Raw genomic sequence first — 13,108 nt, 5'->3', positions numbered from 1 at the left:
TAACTTTCTATCCTTGTCTGTGGACTACATAAATAAATATTTTAAGTTACCAGATATTGCAAGCCTCAGACATCTGAAATAGTATTTGACAGGTAGAAAATAAAGCTACATTTCCTAAGCTCTCAAACAACCACCCAAAATAGGATAATATAGTATCCCATATTATACAAGACAAAAAAGGGAGCTATTTTTTTCAAATTATCTTAAAACTTTACAATATTATCCTTAAAATATGTCACTGACTTCTTTACAACAGGCTGTGGAGGAAACATTAACACTTTTGGAAGAAGTATTCTAGAAAATTACATTTTTTAAAATTAACATGTCACCTTTATTAGTACACTTGACAGTTGTGGAAGATTATTAGCAAGGGAAGTTTACACAGCTGTAACTTCATTGATTTACATTTTTCTGTTAGTGATAAAGACTCTCCAGAATTAAGACAATCACTTCACTAGCAAAGATAAATGGTTTACTAAGGCAACCAGTTTTCAGATATCTAGTCTGCATAAGAATATTTATTTATTTATCAAAAGCTGCATATTTCTTCTGGAAAGAATAATTCTCCCACCCACCCCATTTGCTTATGTTCTTCCACTTTTAAAAGTGGATGCTAGCTTCAGACTTGCAGGTTGTGTGTGAAGATAGATTTATTGTTACACAGATGCGAGGCAGCTACATGCATTCCAGTTTTGAGAAAAGCAGGCAGTTCTATTCAGTTTCACCTGTTTATTTCTTGCTTGTATCTTTCACCTCCAAGCTGCAGCAAGTAATGTGTCCATCCATATTTGTCGTAAGTACAACTATGGGATGTAACAATCATTCCAGATGCGAGCTCATTTCTTTTTCTTCCCTTTACCTTTCTTGCCTCCCTCTCCTTGCTGAAGACTTTGATCACTACCTCCCATCTTTTGGGTTCTTGTCTTCAGTTTGGGAATGGTTTCTGCAGCATACAGCATCACTGATTTACCTAAAAATACAGGGAGAGATCAATGCATGCCTACTACGATAAGAACATTTACATCATTTTCAAATTTAGAAACTTCAGCCCTACTTTAGATTTCTGTTAAGCTAGATACAAAGCCTAGTATTTCTGCTTCCTTCCACTGTGTACCTAGAAGTTTCTGAAAAACTCTTATCAGCCTTCTTTTTTTAAAAAAAAGTGCAGGACTGATAAATGTCACAACATACTGGAGCTGGCACATAACCTGACAATCTCCAAAGTATCTACATCCTTCCTGTTACTCTTTCCCTTCACCTTTTAACGGCCTAAAATACCTGGGACAGAATGACCAGGCAAAAGCTACAAGCACTTTTAAAAAGGTACTGCTGCCTCCAGCAGGAATATGGTTTTAAATTGTCTCCTTCTGACCAACAGCACTCTTATGCTACTCTAGATTCAGTATTCTTCTTGCTCTTTCCTTAAGATACATGCTTCTTCAGATATGTATTTGCTCCCCTTTTACACACTGATTACTCGTCAGGAAAAATGCAAAAGACTAAATTACGTGTCATTCAAGATGAACTATTCTTGTTAATTCATTAAAGGGAACTGCTCCATTGTTAATTTATGAAAATAGCCAGTAGAAAACTGAACTCAGTATTGTGTCTTATCAATTTGGCACCCATACTGATGCCTAGCTGATATATGTAACCTAAGAAAAAAGGTGGAATTTAGCCATTTTAATACCAAAATCTCTGTTTTGACTATCAACAAAACAGTAAGCCAAAACTGAATGGCTGCTTTGTTCAACATAGCAATCGCACAACACTCTTCACAACTCCCTCCAAATCAAGTGCTGAAGAAACAGCAGGATTAAAGACAACAGCATTTTACAAACTCTACTCAATGCTCACACACCAGCTTGATTTGGTTGACTTGTACAGGCAAATAGATTTCACATAAAGTTGTAAAATTTATAATAGTAAAACTAATTAAACAAGCTGGTAACATAACAAAATAAACAAAGTCTTTCTGTTTCAGTAACAGATAAAGTGCCTAACCCAGGTACTCTACTCACGTGTTGGAAACTGAGGTAAACATGGGTTGCCATCATCTTGTTTGAGCTGGATTCGTACTCTACCTCTGTACTGCACGTCTCTGTTCCACTCTCTAGGATACATCTTATTTTTCTGTCATACACAAGGAGAAACTTACTATGATAAGTACTGGAATAATTTTCTGCAAAATTTGTCAGGCAAAGTCATAGAAGCCTGAAGTTGTTCTGAACAGATGCAAACCATAACCATAGCTCTCCAACAGTGCCACCCACCATTTAGCCATTGCAGCAGTATCCAAAGCTATAGCGTAACTTTTTCAGAAGCACTGCTGCAACCAACTACTGGTACTGAACAATTTAGTAAGAAACCTGCTACAGGGACTGTTCTACTTCCCCACCAGTCTGGACCACAGTGACACAGGTTTTTGTTTCACCTCCACAGCCACAGACCCTTCTGGACACCTAGAGACAGTATGTCAGTAGGTCACAGTCTGAGGCCCACTGCTTTTAGATACTCATAGCCTCATTTTTTTTTTAAGTGTTACAGGTTTCTTACTGGTACTGGCTATTTCACAGGCTGGTGTGCACTAACAGGAATATATCCAACTTCTGAAAAGCGAAGTGATATTTTACTGGTTTTTGGGTACCAGTCACACTCTTAGATGAGGACCTAAATTCTTTAGTAAAGAACTGATAGAAAATTCAACAGTATTTTAAACTAATAATTACTTCAGAAAATGAATTGCAGAAAGTTACCTCTAGAAACCCAGACTCATTCCCTAACAAGAAAGTAACCAACTTAAACTATTTAAAGACCAAGCAGGTATTGCAATAAAAAATTAACATTCTCTGGCTAAAACATAACTCCAAAGGACACTGAAGATTTCAAGCATCAGAATCCTATTCCTACATCACAGTCATTCCAAAAGGTAATCACCTTTAATTAAAAATATGCTTTTTAAAAGCTTAATTGACAGAGTTGCAGCTTGAAAAATTAGCTTTTATTCTACATATCAGATATATGCAAGATATTAGCAAGAAATATCTTGGCTGATAAAAAAACCTTCTCAATTGTAATTTATCCTGTCTGTAAGAAAAGATATAATGAAAGAAGAACAGAGACACATACTAAGTTGGGGGGGGGGGTGGTGTTGTTTTTTTTGTTTGGTTGGTTTTGTTGGTTTGTTTTTTGTTGTGTGGGGTTGGTTTTTTTTTTTTAATTACCTCTAATAGCACATTGAATCCAACTGCTGCACATACATCTTGGATTTCCGTTGATGTGGGATTTTCAACAGCCTGTTGAAGCAATGTGTTGCAGTTAATTATTTTTCAATGATGAACTACCTATACAGCAATAGTTAGCAGCTTCCCACCCTATACTCTATAACTAGAAAAAGCAGATAAGGAAAGAGAAGATACTTCAAATAATGACAAATCTACTGTAGAGGTCATCTGTGAGCTCTCCTACAGTCTAGGAAACATCAAAAAAAAAAAGAGAAGAGAAAAGACATCAGTAAAACATGAAACAGATGAGACAGAATTAATTAGCACAGGAGCAAGTAAAGAATTGCTTAGGAAAAATAATTGAAATGAAATAACATTTATTGTATTTATAAAAAAAACAAAACCCATGAATCAGCAACACCAAACTTATAGCAAGGACTGAAGGAGAAAAGGATAGAAACTTTCTAGGCACAGTGCAGCTGATTCCTCCCATAGACAGATCTTTGACAACTTGCATGCTCAAGAAAGATTTTATTTTTAACTATTATCAGAAAAAAACCCCAACCCTAAGCATTGAGAATAGCCCTTTATATTCCCAGCACTGCTTGTTAAAAATATTACAAGGAGTGAGATGATCACAAACTATTTCTGGACAGATTAAAAGCAACAACTACCAAGTCTATGTGCCACATGTATTCTAAGTTCTATCTATCTTTGACAGTAGCAAAGGGGACAGAGCACAGAATACAGGCATATATAGTCAGTCACCAAGCAAACAACCATTAGCTAGCTATTCTTTTCTGCATCACTTTCAAATTCGGCAAATTACTTACGTAGGAGGTTGAGAGCCTTAAGTTTCTCATTACTTCACGTGCTTGCCGAAGCTGCTGCTCACATAAAAGTATACACTTAAACTTAGTGCTCTTCTACCAAATTCACATGCTGACACTAGGTTATCTTCAAATACACTGTAATTTCAAGTTATTGAGCTACTTGCCATCAGGGATAGGAAAGACAACCAGCTTTGAGATTTACTTTCCAACTCTCTATACACTACTGCATAGCAAAATAAAACATTGTATTTCCCTGCCACCCACAAAATTACTTTGTCTATAGGTATCCTTCTTCCTTCTGCTATTGTCTTCTTGTTATTCAAATATGCTGGATAAATGCAGATGAATCTAAAAAGAGAAAACTGTGAGTTTAAGTAAGTAATATCAACTCCTTAATTGTTTATGCAATATTTTCCTAGTAAAACAAAAAATAAATCTCATGGCTACAACACAAAAGTTCCCACAGCAGCTTAGAACAACCATTTATTTTCCCTAGACTAATTAGTAAGATGTTGCAAAACCCCATTTTGAGTTATCCAGGACACTGTATGACCATTTGGCTGAAATATTCCTTGCATGACACCACTTTTTGGGGCACAGTGTGTACAAAGTGTGCTATTTATGTTGAGAAGAAAAGAAGGTTGAAAGGGAATGTTTTGACCCACTTCTTAAACCCCTGATACCTAGAAGAAAACAAAACACGCTTCCCTGAAAAGAATTAAAGAAGGTTTCCTGAAAAGGTTGTGGTACACTAATTGCTGATTAAGTTCTTGATAGAAGCCAGAAGCGGGGTTTTTTTTCCTATGGATTTGTTGTGTTTTGTTTTTTTTTTTTCCTATTCACACAGAACAACCCAGATTTGGGTAACTTATAAAGCCTCTGAAAAACTATGCTTAGAAACTTGCTTAAGATTTTTCAGTAGATTTAAATCTGTCAAGCACATACATGGGACAAGAGTGACAGAACCTCAATCATACTTAATAGACAATAAAAAACCAACTAGCTGAGGCCTACAAGGAGAGGCTGAAGAATGCCTACATCTGAATTAGGAGTAATGACAGCATAAGAGAGTAGGGAAGCAGAAAGTCAGCAAATAATCTGGAGCAGACTAATGTTCAGTTAGATGGAGACTGACGAGGATCACTGATCCTTACTGCCTCCGAGGAAACACCTCTTGCTGCCTCTAAAACTAGCCTGTCATCTCAACTCTTATTAGTCTTCTCCTCCTTAATACCTTTCCACTGATATCTTCCCGTTAGCTACAGTCCTCTTTACGAGCCAACTAGTACTTCTGCATAAGTGGCAGAACTCTGCACAGGAAATTTTCGGTCTCATTACTGATGTTCACGACCACCAACAGACTACACTGACCACCACCACCTCTTGCTCAGTTTACCTTTTCTGAGCTTTAAATTACACGATACGTTAAAAGAACGACAGGACAGCAGAGCACCGAGCACTCCAGAATCAGAAACCGCGAAATCTTAACCTCCCACTTCGACATATGCATCGCAATAACCCTCCCTGGCGCAAGACAGACCGCCGCTGCCGCGAGTCACGGAGGCAGGCGACACTGCTGGTTCCTCGCCTTGCTGCACTGCATGCAGACTGCAGACCAGACTGCTGCCCCTGGGAACCGACCCCAATTCACCGCCGCAACGACTGTTCGGGAGAAACTGGGCAGGCCAGCTACAACAAATTCAGCGTGCGGCCATGTTACGTGACGTGTTACTGTAATATTATCGCACACACTTGGAAATGCTACGACAGCTGCAGGCCTGACCCACCTCCCACCGTCCTGAGCCGGCATGTCCCTTCGCCACCCAGGCGGCCAGCCCGGCGCCCGGAGCTCACGCAGCCGCCCGCCCCCTCACCGCCGGCTGCGGCCCCAGCGCGCCCCGGCCGCCCCCCACTCCAAGGAAGGGTGCCGGCAGCCTCCGGCACGACGGCGGCAGCTGGTCATGCCGCTGCCTCGGAGGGCACGGCCCACGTTACCTCTCCTTGTCAGCCGGAGACGTGGCGGTGGCGGCAGCGGCCATAATAACGGCAGCACCTGCGCCGCGACCGCCGCCGACCTGCGCCGGCCTCACCCCTCTTCCCCTTCGCCAGGAAATCCCGCCCCCGGCCTCCAGGTCCTGGAATCTCACTGGCCTCTGGTGCTGTCTCTAAAGCGCATCACCCTGTAAGGAGGCGCTACGTGTGCGCCGCTGGGCCGCGCGCACAGCCTCCGCCGCGCATGTGCCTTTGCGGCGGGAGCGCGGGGCGGGACGGGAGGGCTGGGCGGCCGGCCGGCCGGCGGCGGGTGGCTGCGGCGGGGGCAGCCGGGCGGGCCTGGTTGGGAAGGGAGCTCAGCGGCGCCCAGGGCTGCGAAGCCAGAAACTCTTCGGTCAATACCGGAAACATTATGCGAGAATGACCCAGTACTGAGAAATCGCTGTGGTAGCTCGCTGCACGTGAGGGGGCATAGGCCGTACCGCCTGACTGGGCTGCGTATACAAACGTAGAGAAACCCCATCGAGGGTGGAATGTGAAGAGCAAGCCAAGACTCAGTTCAAGCTGACAGATTGACTGATGTCGCTCATAAGTCACCAATGACCAGAAGATGACACTGCGTGCTAGAGAGTGCTGTTCCTGTCCAATGCCTTGTGGGGTACTTAGCAGAGAGAAAACAGTGGGAGGCCTGGCAGCTGCAACTGGCTCCGCCTGTCACGTGTGTGAAGTGTGCAGTCATACTGCTTCTAGGAGAGTGCAGCAGTGATGATACATACCCTGAATGCAGTACAATAAAAGATGCAGTGCTAATAAAAGATGAGCCCAGAGGGTGGTGATCAGTGGCACAATGTCTACTTGGAGCCCAGTAACAAGCAGTGTGCTCCAGGGGTTAATACTGGGTCCAATCCTGTTGCACATCTCCATTAATGATCTGGATGATAGGGCAGAGTGCACCCTCAGCAAGTTTGCTGATGACACCAAACTGGGAGGAGGGGCTGATACACCAGAGGGTCGTGCTGCCATCCAGAGGGACCTGGACAGGCTGGAGAAATGGGCTGACAGGAATCTCATGCAGTTCAACAAGGAGAAGTGTGAAGCCCAGCACCTGGGGAGGAACAACCCCAGGCACCAGTACATGCTGGGGGCTGCCCAGCTGGAAAGCAGCTTGGCAGAAAAGGCCCTGGGGGTCCTGGTGGACACCACGTTGAAGATGAGCCAGCAACGTGCCCTTGCTGCAAAGGCCAATGGTATCCTGGGCTGCATTAGGAGGAGGGTTGCCGGCAGGTCAGGGGAGGTGGTCCTTCCCCGCTACTTGGCACTGATGAGGCCTGGGTCCGGTGCTGGGATCACCAGTACAAGAGAGCCATGGACACAGTGGAGAGAGTTCAGTGAAGGGCCACCAAGATGATGGAGTGGAGCACCTCTCCTAGGAGGAAAGGCTGAGATCTGGGACTGTTCAGCCTGGAAAAGAGAACACTCAGGGGGATCTCATCAATGTATATAAATACCTGCAGGGAGGGTGCAAAAAGGATGGAGCCAGGCTCTTTTTAGTGGTGCCCAGTGACAGGACCAGAGGCGATGGGCACAGACTGAAACACATGAGGTTCCCTCTGAACCTCAGGAAACACTTTGTCACTGTGAGGGTGACCGAGCGCTGGCACAGGTTGCCCAGGGAGGTGGTGGAGTCTCCATCCTTGAAGATACTCAAGAACCATCTGGACACGGTCCTGGGCAACTGGCTATAGGTGACCTGCTTGAGCAGGGGGTTGGACCAAATGACATCCAGAGCTCCCTTCTAGCCTCAACTATTCAGTCACTCTGTGAATTTCACAGGGCACATTTTGTGCACTGTTACACTCACCAGTTAAACTTCATGCAGCAGCTATGTAACAGGACAAAGAACTGAAGGTATTTATTAAATATTTATCCATGTTCTTATATTTTTTTTCTGCTCCACCAAAACATCCAGCTCCCCACAATGAAATACTGAAGAGGAGGATGCCGAGACCCAGTGCAACACAGTGGTATTCCCAGGGGAGAGCTGGAAGTACAGTTCATGAAATCTTGGAAGAGTTAAGAGTTATGGAGAAGCTTCAGAAAGAATCAGAGTGGCATTTGGCACTGATTAACAAGCTATTTGTCTATTCGGTCTTTTGAATGATGGGCAAGTTTGTTGTCTTCTGTCTTTGCTCTCATTATTTCAGAAGTGAATACACTGTACAAAGTGCTACAGAAAATACAAACAGTGCAACTGGGTGGCCTCAGCAGTAGCAGCTTTTGAAAATGTTACTGCAGCTGTCTGGTAGCAAGGCAGCGATTTGGCAGCGCCTCACAAACATGACTCAACAAGCTCCTCAGCTAAAAAAAGGTTATGTAAATGAGGTGTGTCAAGTTACAAAGGAAGCTTTTGATGCAATAGTTGTCCAGTGCTAAAGACAGATTTTTGGAGGGTTATCTCCTGATTACCACCAAGCTGGCTGATACAGAGTTAAGTGTACCTCTCTAAGAGGTAATCTATTACAAATAATTACTTAGATATTTTTTGTTGCTTAACAACGAAATGTTCTCATCTTGTTAACACTAGCTTGGTAAGGGATTTCCTGTGTTGTTCTTTCTTTGCACAGTGTTTTTCTTTTAAATCTCCACTGCAAACATACACTCGTGTGCCTGTTAAATGATTTTCCATTGAGATCCCTACAACCTGAAAAGTGTTAGAGCTGCCATTACCTTGGGAGTTGTTGTCCTGTTGGCCAGGTTTTCAGTGCTTAATCTGTGCATCAGCCACAGTGGCAGAAGGTTGTTCCGTCAACTGTTGTCACCTGCATTCAGCAAGACAGAGGCAGGCTGTAAGAGAGGGAAGGAGGAAGGTGGGCAGGTCAGCAGCCTTTGTAGCCTTGGCCTACAAGCGTTTCACCTGCATGCTCCCTGCATGGCAACTGGATCCCGCAGTGGTGGGGTTGTGCTTCCCAAACATTGGGCTGTGGTCCCCGTGACTGGGGAGAAGGTCTTAGAGCTAAAAAAGGCTTCAGCAACTGTTTACACCATTTAATCCTCCATGACTGTACATAGAATGTGAACTGTGGACAGACCAGTTTTCATTATATTCCCTATGTCTCCATGCAGGCATGCAGTATGCAGGGCATACTTACGACCTGACCATTGCATGAAATGTGGTCAAATTAAGCTTATTGCCGTTTGGTTTTGTCAAATAATATGCACAGCCCCTTCTTTCTGGGACACATAGGCTTGAACCCACCAAAAGGGTATAAACATAGCTCGCTCTCTGAAGGACAGTGCTCTAGCAGAGTTCAAATTGAAGAACAGTCTAATGCTTTTAGGAAAAAATGCTAAGAAATATTTATTTGGTATTACCACAGCTTCATATACAATTAAATAAAACTAATAAATAGGCTAAAACTTAATGAACAAATATTAACATTTACTTCTCCACACTGTTTTTTTCCCCTCTTAGATTTCTGCAATGTTTTTTGTTTCTCAGTTACTTTGTAAAGCAATTTCTGGTGCATAATGGGCTACCATTGGACATCAGCTTGAGAAGCGCTGCTCTGACATTAAAGAAGGCATTGAACACAGCTGCAGTTTGTGAGTGGCACACTACCACTGCATATTAAGATTGCTCTCAGTCCACTTAAATCAGGACACTGAGAAAGCTTTTGTGTATTTGTTTAATGTTGTTATCTTTGACAATTGCATGTTATTTTTTTCCTTTGAATTCATACAGCTTTTTAATACTGACATATTAATGGCTTCTCCTTTAAAATGATATTTAAACTTAACTGTAACAGAACAAAAGCTACATAGCCTGTATCAGTATTTGTGGTTATGACAAAAATTATTTTCCACATCCTTTTCAGATGGAAAAAATCAATAAAAAATTGTTGGAAATGGAGTTTGTGGAGTTCCAGATTGGATCATATGGCATACGTGACTGACCACAACAGGGGAAGCATGTAATCTTTTCTGCAGATGCTGTTATTACATACCAATCTCATTTCTTGGTGCTAGAATTCACAGTATCTTGAAACTTAACATGCCTGAAATGAAGCACTGGGTAGACACATGTCAATTTAATCCCCATCATCACTGTAGAATGACTTCATTGAGTATATGGCATGCAGTCACTGCATTTGTTCTAGTGCCATAAGAAATACATTTCAAACTTGAATTCCCCGTATTTCTAGCCTGCGGAACTGAGAGACAGAAGTAGGTCACAAAGCACAGTAACTCAGGCACATTGTAGCTGCATGCACTTCCCAAATACCTGCTGTCCCTAACATTGAATGATGAAGCAATCAAAACCTGACAGCTTTTAAAGACTTTAAAGCAATATGAAGAGAAGGTGTATTTGCAGGTGAGGATAGGACTCACGTATGTCTGCAGCAAAATTTAAAGATTGCAAATAATGCCTTTGGTTAGTAGCAGGGATACAGGTCTCTGAAAGCTGTGTGTAACTTGGTGAGGTTGTTCCATTTGCTGTAACTGCAGTGGAAAGGGAAGTGGCAGGGAATAAGTACTGCACTACAAGCATCTCAAGCAGAGAGTTCCCTCACTGCATACATGGTCAGCAACAAGTCAGGTGTCCTTAGTCAGACTCTATTTATACTCTTAAGGGTGTCTGGGGAAGAAAAATAGCAAAAAAAACCCCAAACAAAACAACCCAGCAACAAGGGCCCTGTACAAGTGTGAAACAGAAATTCAAAGCGGTTGTGATACAGGCTGCTACATTTCACCTGGGATAAATGCAGATGCCCTAACTAGAAGTGGGAGCCCAAGAAAATGTAGATGGTTTGAGGCAACACAGTTCTTCTATGTTTTACTGGAAGTGTTGTGTACAGATGCCAGCTTATTCAGACTTAGCTTACATGTTCAGTTTTCTCTAACCTGATGTTACACTGCATAGTCTAAACATGCTAGAAATGCCTATATAATAATTGGACTATTGAAGTAATTCAGGAGGTGGTATATTTTCAGCTAGATTGGTGGAACAGCTCCACAGTGGACTGCAGATAAAATGCAGAACAAAGAAGGGGGATGTAAGAGTGAAATCTTGGTTGGTTTAATACACACTGAAGGGAAGGGGGCAAGCTGAGAATGATTTTCTCCACAATCTTTATAAGCAAGGATTCAAAAAAATCTTCTTAAATAAAATATAGGGGCTGGGGGGAAAAAAAAAAGAAACCATTCAAAATGGAAACATACTTCATGAAATGTGACTCAAGGTGGAAGTAATAGACAGGTGTGAACTAGGTCTGTCCAACAGAGAACTTTCAACAGCAGAGGAGAAAATAATGCTGTCTTTCATAAAACTGGTATTTACTTACCATGAAACTTCAACATGCAGAATTAACCATACCATTCTTGGTATATGCCACTTTTAAAAGACTGTATACACCATTTTCCCAAAAGAAGTGGTTATTTTAAATCCAGAGACTACCCCAGTTCTTTCAGTCTTAACAATCCAAAATCCTGTCTTTTACATACGTGTTTTCTGGAGAGGCACTACCTCATGCCTATCCTACAGAGACAACAGCTACACAACTTTATTTATTAATCAGCAGAAGCATAATTTTTGTTTATCTCAGTGGTAGAGGCCTATAAGCAATCTCGATAGCCTGTATATCCTTAAAAAGGCATGAAAATCCCCAAGATGTTCATGCCTTTTTAAGGCACGTGGGATGTTCTAAAGCCACATTAGGCTTACTTGTCTCAATTTGTCCAAGTGCTGCACCACAAGAGCAGCTGACAATCACAAAGTGGCCTTGAACCAGTCATCCTGACTTGTATGCTGTTCAGAGCTAAGTCTTTTGGATCATGTCACCTAGACCCAAGCCTCGACTTACATGAATTAATTTAGAAAGTACAGCAGACAATATATACAGTATTTCACAGAGATACAGGGGAGACTGTTGGGCACCACATTGCCAAGACTCTATCCAAATCCCTATTTAGCTGGCAACAGGAGAACTGGCAAAGTGGAAATAGAAAAACAGGGATTTCTACCCATCTCTCATTCCTTCATATTTGCAAAGACTGCGTCTCTTAAGAGTAGACCTCAGTTTTACACCCAGTCATTCTTTGGCCTTCTGTTTTAGCCTTGTAGAACAGCTGACAGCTGTGTAAAGTTACAGCTGTGTACAGTCAGTTTGTATGATCAAAAGGAGCCATCAATCATCTGTGTGTGACACAAGAATACAGTATTTGCACTGAATTCATAGCTTTCACTTAAGCTGGGGGATTTCTGTTTGTAAGAATTCCAAATGACTTAAAACACTTAAAAGTGTCAAATAATCCATCACAGTTGTTCAACTGCTCAATTATAGTAAGAAAAAAAGATGGCAACTCCCTTTCATCACACAATAGAATCATAATAATAAAAAAAGATTAAAAAATTGGAGTTTTCTCAGCATTCATATCACGGCTTAATTTTTACATCTACCTTCCTGCTCTTCCATAGCTACTTCCACTCTAAATGTGCGCCATCACAGACCTTACCCATAATCTAGTAAGATACAGAAGCAAATATGAATTCCATGTTATGGCATATCCAAACTGCCTTTCCCCCCTTGCCACAAACAATATGCTTTTTGTACAGAGGACTGTTAGAAGAAGGGACAGAATTAGGCATACTCTACCTTCATTTGTATTAAGTGTAATCACTCAAAATCTCCTCGTTTTCATGATCGCTACTGACTTTAAATTGCAGGTGATAGTAATAAAACTTTATTCTGAATAAAAATGTTTAAATTACTAGCAAGGGAATTTCCTTTTCTGCATATAAATCAAGACTTAAGTGCATCTTTCTCTAGAACACTTCAAAAATAAGGCATCAGCTAATCAGTCCTGAAATTAAAACTCATTCTCAACTACGAACAGAGCACTAAAAATATTAGCAAACAAAGGATCTTAGTAACTCAGCAACAGTGCCTTTTTTTTTTTTAGTTGAAATGCTTGTAACTATGTCAAAGCCTAAGGTGAATGTAAGAGTGCAAAATATGCATGTATATATAAATACATGTTTGTGTGTGTGTGTTGGGAATT

The 13,108-nt window shown here is 41.7% G+C and overlaps 1 protein-coding gene across 1 annotated transcript; it reads right to left on the bottom strand.

Annotated features, from left to right (window-relative positions):
* Window positions 1-263: 263 nt before the first annotated feature.
* SRP19 (signal recognition particle 19) lies at window positions 264-6,203 on the bottom strand. Its single transcript, XM_072860319.1, has 5 exons — window positions 6,053-6,203; window positions 4,330-4,405; window positions 3,225-3,296; window positions 2,022-2,133; window positions 264-970 (listed from the first exon to the last, which is right to left on the bottom strand). Exons 1-5 carry the CDS (start codon window positions 6,094-6,096, stop codon window positions 837-839), a joined length of 438 nt encoding a protein of 145 aa, XP_072716420.1. The 5' UTR covers window positions 6,097-6,203; the 3' UTR covers window positions 264-836.
* Window positions 6,204-13,108: the final 6,905 nt, after the last annotated feature.

The sequence above is a fragment of the Ciconia boyciana genome, chromosome 4 (genome assembly GCF_034638445.1).
Source record: "Ciconia boyciana chromosome 4, ASM3463844v1, whole genome shotgun sequence".
Lineage (NCBI taxonomy): Eukaryota > Metazoa > Chordata > Aves > Ciconiiformes > Ciconiidae > Ciconia > Ciconia boyciana.
The sequence above is the reverse complement of the archived record's forward strand: the minus strand, read 5'-3'. Positions and strand labels throughout refer to the sequence as shown.